At 39.6% G+C, this 10,867-nt stretch overlaps 1 protein-coding gene across 1 annotated transcript; it reads right to left on the bottom strand.

Moving 5' to 3' along the window:
* Nucleotides 1-1,156: 1,156 nt before the first annotated feature.
* Nucleotides 1,157-7,436, bottom strand: kbtbd8 (kelch repeat and BTB (POZ) domain containing 8). The gene is made up of 5 exons (XM_053316508.1): nt 7,408-7,436; nt 4,506-4,713; nt 3,957-4,263; nt 2,977-3,796; nt 1,157-2,452 (listed from the first exon to the last, which is right to left on the bottom strand). The coding sequence occupies exons 1-5, from the start codon at nt 7,421-7,423 to the stop codon at nt 1,989-1,991; spliced, it is 1,815 nt and encodes a 604-aa protein (XP_053172483.1). The 5' UTR covers nt 7,424-7,436; the 3' UTR covers nt 1,157-1,988.
* Nucleotides 7,437-10,867: the final 3,431 nt, after the last annotated feature.

Raw genomic sequence — 10,867 nt, 5'->3', positions numbered from 1 at the left:
TTCACAAGTCCTTAATAAATGCGACTCTTCTGGTATTCAAATTCATGTGAATCTCTTAAGATGATTGCTATATGGTTACTAAAACTTTTTCTTTTCTGAATAGAGGGGCGCTCTTCTTCAGATAAAATACAAGGGAAATGTGTAGTGCAAAGATGACACAGGAACCTGCATGAGGAAAATTGACGGCACTGAAAATGTCACACGCTGACAGGGAACGCCACTCAGCGGTGGTATTACTCCTTCTATACAAGATTGTCAAAAGAAAAAAAAAAAGAGAAAGAAAAAGAAAAAAATACCAGCACCAACAGTTTGTGTCCTCTGAAGGCGGATTCATGGCTGTTAGATGAATTAGCACACAACCCAGGCCACCTTCGCTAGTTTATATAGTCTGCTTTGTTTTTCAGAAGGGTGCTTCGTAAAGTTTGCAGTTAAGGACCGTTGAAGTGGAGAGTGATTCAGTGCAACGCTGAGTTTAAGACTTTTCAGATATTCTTCATCAGGAGAAAGGTTTTTTTTTTATTCTTATGCCCCCTTTTCTAGCCACAGGCACATTGGCATCTCAAAATGATCTGCACTAAATTACGCATCACTTCAAGCCTACACCCATGCAACAGCCAAACAATCATTATTGGAACTAAGGTGATTTTCACTAGCAGAGACGAGCACACAAAACAATGAATGCACTTTTACTAAAGTAATATAATGTGTATATATATATAGATATATATATATATATATATATAGCCTAATCACAGTTCCATGAGTTATTGCTACCACAAAATTATTATCAATGTCCAGATCAACTATAACAAGACCTCAAATGCTTTTTGGCATTGAAGAGAAAGGCTCTTTCAACCTATTTTTCAAATGATTATAATCAGATGTCGAAAAAAAACAACCTCAACAGAGCTCAACACTGGATTGAGCTTTTCACACAGTTGTTTCATCAACACGATGGCCTGAAATGTCCCTTTTCTCCTAATCAAATATCTCTGAAGTTTCTGAGGTAAGCCTGTTTAGTTGGTCTGAACTTTCCACTTAGTGTTGCCACAGATTTGACTCCGTCCTTAGTTCTCCAATGTGGAGAGTGAGTACTCTTAACAATTCGCTTAAGTTGTCTTCGCACGTGACACAAAATGGATGTCAACTCAAAAAAAAAAAAACACACACACAAAAAAAAAAAAAAAGGACGGGAGGTATGAGCCCCCCGCGCAAACTGGAATCTCAAACAAAACTTTAAAAATAGCTCGGAAGCCAAACATAGTGTACTGTTTGACACACTGACGCTTGTGAAGGAAGAGGGCCATAAAAATATCACGCACGCTTCAAACTTCAAAAAAAAAAAAAAAAAAAAAAACATGACGGTAATGTAAATCACAAGCACACTTCAAATTATAACTCATCTATAAAATAAGCTGCAGAGACTTGAGCACAGACTAGAAAAAAAAAAAACACACACACACACACACAAACCTCAGAGCCAGCACTAATGAGCTAAGGTACTCATCTTACCCGTATGAATATATAGTTTATATATTTATATATATAGATTTTAACTTTCTGCTGACACGTAGCATCCATATCTCCAGAGGGCACTTTTACCTTGCCGATACCCTCCTACAACATGCTAATCATTTGTAAAAATCCTCACCTATATACGTATCTAAAACAAAAATACAACAGCATGGCTCAACGACAAGCAAAAAAGAAAAAAAAAAAAATAGTATAATTGCACTTATGATTCATTGTACGGTTTTCTTAAACAAGCATCAGTGTGGGTAGTTGGTGCTGTCTGGAAAAAAAAAATACTGCAATCTTTAAAAGCACCCCCGTTTTTGATCATGTTAAACCAAAGTTTGAACGATTTAAGACTTAACCAAAAATGGTCCTTGTGGTGCAAACCCAAGGTAACACCAGGCACAAGGCAGGCAGGACCACACTATACTCCCCCCTCTGCCTCATAGATTGGGTTCACAAAGCGAGCTACCTCAAAGCACTTTCTGTAGACATTGTGGGTAAAGTTTAGCCACCACGCATTCAAAATGGCGGCCCAAATCCCAGAGGCGGTCGGGTGTCTCGTAGATTTTGGTCCATAAATCTGCCTCGTCGTCATACTGGTAAAGGGAGTTCTTGCGGCTGGTTCGAAACACGTGCTCCTCCACCATGACCTGCGTGGCCCTTACGAACAGGTGGAGCTGGCCCTGCAGCAGCATGGCCTTAATGTACGGGCTCGTGGCTTGATCGAAGGGCAGGTCTCTCTTGCGGCTCCACGAGTTCTTCTCGATGTCGTAGACCTCCACGGTGAAGGTGCGCTGGTGATTCCTGCAGATGCCGGCGATGTAATAAATGCAGTTCTTATAGAGGGCGGCCAGACCCTGACTCCGAGGGACGCTCATCGGGGCGAGGTGACTCCAATAGTCCTTACGGGGATCAAAGCAGAAGAAATATTCACCTGTAGGAAAGAAAAAGAAATGTTATTTAAAGCTGAGATCAACTGCTTTCACATATGTTTAATAATGTGTGTCATCTAAATGTCTTCTCAGATCATTCTTAATTCATGACATTAACGCTGTCATCTTTAGTTGCACATTTTACAAGTTAATTATAATATTTGTACATTGAAAACCTTTCTGGTAATTGTTCCTCCTGTTCATACTGGCCATCAAGAGACCTTTCCAAATGCAGTTCCAACATAAGAGAAGGGATAAAATACATTCATACACTCAAGTCTTTTTAGTATTTGTGTTTCCCTAAGCAGTGTTTGAGCTGTTGTGGCATTAAACACAAGCAGAGAGAAGACTGTAACTTCAGCAGACTGCTAAAGGCTCATATTAACCTCAGCTGAAGTGTGGAGACTGGGGGAGACACAATAGCAGCAACTAAAAATGATTACAATAGACATATGTACACATGAGCACTGTTCTAGGACAGACTTACAAACAATGTACACCAATCCTTTAGGAAGTTTATATTTACCTTGGAGGACGTAGATGCGGTCTCTGTACTCCACAGCACTGTGAAACTCCATGGCCACTGGCATGGGACTAACGGCTGTCCAGCAGTTGTCCCTGGCATCATAGCACTCTACCGACTTTAATGCGTTTCGCCCATCGCCTTCATACACTCGGCCGCCCAGTGCATAAAGCTTCCCGCAGCAGTGCACGAGTCTGCAGCCGATCCTCGCTCTCAGCAGAGGTGCACGTGGAAGCCATCTGTTGCCTGCGTGTTCGTACTGCCAGAAATCGCTCTCCGCTCGATGGTCGATGGACACTTCGCTATTGCTCGGTCGGTAGCCACCGGCGATGTAGATGTCGTTCTCAGAGGACACCAATATACCGACCTCTCTGAGATCATTGGGTGGTTTGCAGAGCTTGAACACCCTTCCTGTGGCTGTGTCCAGGCAAGGCACCGTCTGCTTCTTCCCTGAGTGTTTGTGAGCGGCGTCGAAGCAGATGACCATCTCAGAAGCAGTCATTCCCAGGCGCTGTGGGCAACCATTGGTGCCAGTGAGGCGGGTTTTGGCCTCAGCAGGGTCTTTAGACAGGGACAGGGCACCAGCAAAGGGAGCGGGTATCCGACTGAGAAAGGCCTCATCCAACAAAGGCAGACGGATGCATTGGGAAAAAACCTCTGGAAGGTGGGCCTCTCGGCCAGGCAGGTCGTGTTCCAGCCAGCGGACTATGCTCTCGTAAACGTGCTCTTCCTTCTCCACATTGAGGTCATCATTGTTCAAAATGCTGACCAGCTGCTCCTTAGTCATCTGGAGAAACTCTTGCTCCCATGAAACACACAAGAACTATTACAAAGAAACAAATATGTTAGATTTAGCAGCCAAACACTAATCACAAACAAAGCACTGCAATTATTACAGTGATATACGTTGCTATGAAGTAGCAGCAGGCATAATCATTACATCACAATACAAATAATCCATTCTAAGCTCATGTTCAACTGACCTTCTTGCGAATATAGTCCTGTGAGCGTTCCCTCAGCTCTTGGTGTCCATAGGCATCAGCAAACATGTAGACCCCAATACAGTTCTGGGGGTCAAGCCTGCTGATCATGAACTGGGCACACTGGTCTTGCAGGGCAGGGATCTGGAAAATGCTGGCTGCTGTGAACAGGGCCTGGACGTTGGACTCAGAGAGCGTAACCCTGGACGTGTAGGCGTAGTCTAGGACTAGGTGCATGGATTCAGACTCCACCCCAACAATTCTAACCTCACGCTGGCTGCTCTCTGTAAGGCCACTGGTGAACATGGACCTGGTGATGGTGGAGACGACACAAAAGTGATAATAAATACTCAAATCTTTTGATTCATGCACAGTTTACTGCAGACACCGGGCTGATTTCAAACATGCTACAGCTGGATATGAAAGTTTTAGATGATGTCACTGTTATCAGTTATGTAGCCAAATGGACTATTACAACCAAGTAAGGATTTAATATTTCCAGTTAGTGAATTATGAAAATGCCAACATATGTGCACATCCAACACTTCCTACCTAAAATATGGGCTGATTGCTGCAAGGACATTTCGGTGACACGAGAAAGTCTTGCCATGGTCCACTTCTACGACGATGTCTGTGAGCTGTGCTTCATCATACAAAGCTTTGAGCTGCTGAAGGATGTTACAGGCATGAACAGCATCTACTCCGTTATAGTTGGTGCTCGGTGGTGTCCCATTTTGTACTTGTAACAGCTTCCCTACCTCTGAACAACACAGTGCAGAGAGAGAAAGAGAGATCAGGAAATTTAGTTACGGTGTACAAAACACTGAGAGACACTATTTAATAAAAAAACAAGTGATGCGATAGTAGGCTATAAAATTCAGAGTGGTAAACAGTAATTCATGTTCTCACTTTGAAACCTTTCATTCAATCACTTTTATGTAGTTGTGCAGTCGAATGAAAATACAGAAATAAACAGACGGATGATTACACATTTATCTGAAAATAACAGAGTCAGAGTCAAGATGACACAAAAGGTAACTACTATGCATTCTGGCAAAAATGATCTATAAATCTATAATGCATTAAAATAAAGAAAATAAAAAAAGAATATATACTGTAAAGGAAGACGGCACGCATGTAACAGATACCACAAAATCAGAGTTAATTTATGTGTTATGATTTATATTAGGTATGGACCAAGAGTGTACAGTTGTATGCAAAAGGTTTGGGCACACCTTAACATATTGGTGATATTTGGTTGTTTAAGGGTTGGTTTTTTTTACTGTAAATACAACCTCTCTAGGATAGGGAGTGGGAAACTAAATATTTTCAACACACATTCACAATAGTTTTTATGTCATGAATTGAACAAAATATATCTTTAAAACATTTTGGCATTTGAAAGTTTGGCACCCTATACAATCAGTAGTTAGTGTCACCCCCTCCGGCTGGCTTCACAGCTGGAAAACTCTTTTTGTAGCCAGCTAAAAGACTTTCTGGGATACTCTCCCATTGTTCCTCGCTAAAGACTTCTAGTTCTGCAATATTCTTGGGTCATGTTGTAAGTGTCCCATGTAAGTAAGGGGACTGTGAGGGTCATTTCAAAACCTTCAGCTTGCATCTAGTAAGGTAGTCCGTGATGGATTTTGAGGAATGTATAGTATCATTATCTTGTTGTAGAAGCCGTCCTCTTTACAGCTTCAGCTTTTTTTTATACAGTGTGATGTTTACTTCCAGTTTTTGATGGTATTTATTGGATTCCATTATTCTTCCCACCTGTGCAATGTTTCCTGTGCCACTGGCTGCAACACAATCTTAAAGAAGATCTCATCTTGACCTCTACCATCCCCCTAAGCTGCCATTTCATAATTGCATTTCACACTGTGGAAACAGCAAGCTGACAATGCTTTGCCATCTTCTTGTCGCCTCCCCCTGCATGGTGGGCATCAATAACTTTTCATAGTCTTACACCGCTGCTTAGGAGGAACCCAAGGTTGCTGAGTGTTCACACAAGGTTTGAAGAGTCAGAGTATTTGTAACGCTTTGAAATTGGCACCAGCTGACATTTCTAATGACAACTGCTGACATGCCTTGGGCCTAACAAGCTAATTAAGGTCTGAGACATTGTAAAAGAATCTGAGACTTTCTAACTCTTCTAACCCAAACTTTTACACATGCCACAATGATTTTACCTTTTGTCAATTTACAACATAAAAAGTAACCATGCATAAATATTTGCTGAAAAGATTATGTTTTATGCTCATATCCCAAAAAGGCTGTGTTTACATCTTTTCAACAACAAAAAAAAGAGTGAAATATATTATTTGTCAAGAGATGTCCAAACGTTTGCATACAATTGAATGTGACCCAGCTTTGATAATGACTGTGACAACTACAAAAACGTTGTCTCCTTTCATTGTTTTTGTCAACATCTGGCTGTTTATAAGTTTGGGCCAAAGTTGTTCATCTACTTAGTCCCCATAGACCAGCACAAGACATACGGATAACATCTGGGCCTATAAAGTCGCGGATTCAGTGCTGTTCAGCGTCAACATGTTTCTTATCACACATGTTGTGGTCTAGTTACACAATTCAATTGCCACTCCAACTTTGTGCCTCATGTAATGTTTCACTATAGACTTATATTCTCAGCTGCTAAGAACAAAAAGAAACTTTTCCAAACAAAATACCTCGTGTTGTGCAACGCTTACTCCCTGACAGGACAAAGACTCGCGATGAGTGAACAGAAAACTACTGTCTCGCCAGGTGGTAGCTAGCCTGCTAACAGCAGACATCACTGCCCGGCGTCTGCAGTAAACTGTGAAGGCAGTTAACTGTGCTACAAGGCAACTTTAAGAGTATCAGACGATGACTAGTATGATTATGATCTATCGAAACGCGTGTATATTTCGATGAAGAGCAGTACTAGCGGCGGCATTAGCTGGCTGACATGCAAGCTTAACTTTTAGCAGGGAGCTAGTCACCAAGCTAATGTTAGCAAGCTTTCTTTGACACAACATTGCGAGATATAAAAGAGCGATAAAGACCTCAGATGTTTTTTGTGCAGCCGTCACTGCCTAAGAGAAACATAAACAGTATTTCACACGACGTCTAGTTCGTCAGTGCTCGAAACAGTATCTGTAACCACAACTTCTCGAATCTTTGTCCCTTGTCATAAACAAGTGTTTACAAAATCAGCTGTGTGGGTAGCAAGCTAACCGGCCGAAAGTTAGCCACACAGCTAACGTTAGCTGCTTAGCCGGAGCTAACAGAGCCAACACTTTTGAGGAGTCAATAAGAGCTTGACCCCTTTAGACGAGAATGCAACATGTTACGACTCATTTCACTAGTCTGTACTACTATGCTCCACGAACATACAAACACACATATTATAACTTTAAAAAGCGTTATTTAAGTCTGATTAGTACACAAAACAATGCAGATTTTCGCTAACCTCCACTGGCAGCCATTCTCTCCAGTCTGTCTCGGGGCAGACCGAGAAAACGTCAGTGAGCGCACAGCGGAGCCCCGGAAACAAGGGACAGCCAATCATCACACGGAGCACGGATCTCACAGCCAATCATATTCATCTTTAATCTGAAATAGGAATAAAAGTTGCTGGCTGTGTGAGTGAATATACCATACACAGTAACAGAATTACAGACCACACTCAGTACGATCACCCCCAAAAACAAACAAACAAACAAAAAACAATCCAGCCTAGGTAAACCAGCTGATATAGAGTAGCATATCATTATATATATATTGCCCCTGCTCTTTGTAGAGGAATACATGTTCTTTCTGTCTTCCAATCAGATACACAGAACTACATTCAGTAGTACAAAGATTGCATTAAATAGCATTTGGTCTTTAGGGCTGAAATTAAAGCCATTTTCACTTCATATGAAATTGATCAAAGATAAAAACCTTTGTTTCTTGTGACAATGTATTACAATAGGAAATCTCTAACAAAGAATACCCTTTAAAATGAGTTTTTGCCATTGTAAATCTTGAAATCAACTGAGGAGATTTGAGCCTATTAACAAAACAGGACTCAAAGTCTTATATTAGAAAGTTTCCAATCAGTAGATATTTCAAATTCTTGATAAATCAATACCACTTATAGTAGGATACAGTAAAGCCCATAATAAGAAGTTGTTAATCGTGGCACCACTAACATGCTCAGTACTCTAGGTGCACATTTCCTCTGAAAGTTACGAGCCAATGCAGATTTGTACAAGAATATTTTAATACAGGTTTGCTTGAATAAATGTAGATTATGAAGTTTAAAGTTTTAAAGGCCAATGCAAATCTTAAATAACTCAGTTATAAGGTGTTTCTTTCAGTAAAGGATACAGGCATATGAATCCCACTTAAAACTTCAAGTAACACTCCATATACTCTCATGTACTCTGTATTAGGTTCTCCAGTTTTTGAATTGAACAACATATCAAAATTTAAGCTTTACATATGGCAACTTATTTATTGTTTTGAGCTTAACTATAGGACAGAAAGCTGATATTACTGGGGGAAGTTATTTCCCAGCAGCTGCACAACTGTACAATATTAATATATTAATACTCAGGATTTACCATCTTGGAAAATGCAACAGCAATTATGTAAGCCAGACAGAAGAGATGTTTTGAAAATGTACTTATTTACCTAAAAGTACAATCTGTAACATTTTCTATGTTGGTTGTTTCTCATGCAGTTTTAGATTTGAATTACAGCCAAACTTGAGAAATGATTCTGAAAGGTTGTGTCGAGGCGTATTCATTTAGCAACAAAATGTGAAAAATACTTTTACTAAAGTGACATATTAAAGGGTCTTCCTTGATGTTAGAAAGTACAAACATAAATATTAGTTGTCATCATTAGGAAGTTGCGAAATAAGACAGCTCTTGGGGGATGGGGGGTGGGGGGGGGGTGGGGCTGTGACTTTGGAACCATTCAGTCATGTGTACTGTAGCTGATTAAATCTATGCCTTCTGGTTTTGCCTGTTTGTGAGTCAAACCTGTGAATCTTTTTTTTATTTTTGCATCAAGTGGCACTACAGTAAATTGCTTTTCCTTGTTGATATCTGCAAAGTATCCCAACACAATATGTGTAAGTATGTACTAGAGTCACTGAAATATTTTAAGTCAGAGGAAATGTATTGGCTTCATGTACAGTTGTGTCACCACCTTCCACTTTATTTTGCAATTGTAGGTTAGGCTTATACCTAGAACCTGCTTTACTGGAAAATAACTTAAATACATTTTTGTTCTGCCTTTTTCTCTGGCTTATGTGTAGGTTCATGGCCAACCACAGCTCTTTGTCAGCTTAATGTGTTAGTGTGGCATAGTTAGCAATAGTTGGCATATTACTACCACCAGTAAGAATTTAGTACCTGTTACAGATCAATGAATTAACAATTCATCATAAAATGAAGTGAGTTGCTGTGCTCCAAGGACAGATTTAGAAGACTGCATTTTCACATTTTTCCACATCAAGATAATTTTCAGAGGAGCGTAGTCTTGTTTATACACTGACTTTGCTTGTTAAATCAGCATATTAAGATGAAACTGGAAAATGTTTAAATGTGATTAAATGGTGTGTTTTTTACTGCATGCTTCAAAAGCAATAAAAACCAGAAATTTTGGTACCCTTTCTCCAACACGTTTTCATGTTTTTGTTCAATATATCAAACGTTGCGTATCACATTTCTCACTAACCACCTTGCGACTCATGAATTTTAGATCACAAAAGATTATGTTGGCTTGAAAGGCTGGGTATATTAGGCTAGATTTCACTTTTCAAGAGGAATAAATTGAGTTTAGGTGGGGTTATTTTTACACTGGCATCCCAACCTTTAGCTTTGAGAAGCAGATGAATTTTTGAATAGATGAACAGGGGTAGTGTCTGTGATGGTTAAATGCCTTCTGGCCATATGAAGCAAATGAGTATTTTTTCTTAATGATTCATTTTACTTTCAGTCATCTGTACAATTTATTGTGTGTTTAACAGAGCTGGTTTCCTGTTCCATTTGTTTTACAGGTTGCATTTATAGACCTATTTAATACAATTATTATTACAATGGCAATGATGCTTTTCACTGGATGAAAAGTATGAAAGTAGAATTTCATTACTCTTATTATTACAATGGCAATGATGCTTTTCACTGGATGAAAAGTATGAAAGTAGAATTTCATTACTCTTCCAATTACTAATTACTATGTTTCCCTGCTTCCAAAAAATCTCTACTGGAACTGGTTTAATCCATCCACAGAAACTCCAGGTTTTCTGTTTACATGTCATTCTCTGGTCTAATGTATACCACGTGACCCTCATCATAAATGCTGCATCAGTTTTTTTATTCGTTAATGAGGCTTGATCATAGCAAAACTCCACTGAATGTCATTTACCCTCACTGACAATCATTACAACCCACCCTCTGACACTCTATTTCTCAGGACGTTCCAGACATATCAAGAAAAGAAATCATGTTCATCTAAAATCATCTGTCTCACACAGACATTATATATTTGTGATCAATAGGTCAAAAATATACAGTAACATCACTCACTTCAGTATGTTTTAACAGAAACAAATAAACAACAGATACATTATTAAATCTCTCAATCTAGAGGGAAATTTTATGATGAAATATTAATCATTGCCACAGGAAACATGCATTTTTCATCTACCAAATAAGTCAAACTTGAATATTTCATTTAAATCCTCCATTATTATGTTGATTGCATATTTCAGGCTCTTCACACAAACTGTCAACAATAATGAGGCAATGCCCTTTGTGGCAATAGTGGTTGATAATTCATTGCAATTTGACCTCTCCATCAGAGGCGACTAGGGATTTGACTGCAGTGAGACTTTGAACATTCACAACATGAGGGAGCACCTGCAACCTCATGCT

The sequence above is a fragment of the Scomber japonicus genome, chromosome 3 (genome assembly GCF_027409825.1).
Source record: "Scomber japonicus isolate fScoJap1 chromosome 3, fScoJap1.pri, whole genome shotgun sequence".
In the NCBI taxonomy this organism is placed as follows: domain Eukaryota; kingdom Metazoa; phylum Chordata; class Actinopteri; order Scombriformes; family Scombridae; genus Scomber; species Scomber japonicus.
The sequence above is the reverse complement of the archived record's forward strand: the minus strand, read 5'-3'. Positions and strand labels throughout refer to the sequence as shown.

Excerpts from the sequence above, each read along its gene's own strand:
- kbtbd8 (XM_053316508.1), bottom strand. Across the intron at positions 4,264-4,505 it reads GCAATCAGCCCATATTTTAG|GTCCATGTTCACCAGTGGCC; the intron begins GTAGGAAGTGTT and ends CACCATCACCAG. Across the intron at positions 2,453-2,976 it reads CCGCATCTACGTCCTCCAAG|GTGAATATTTCTTCTGCTTT; the intron begins GTAAATATAAAC and ends TCTTTCCTACAG.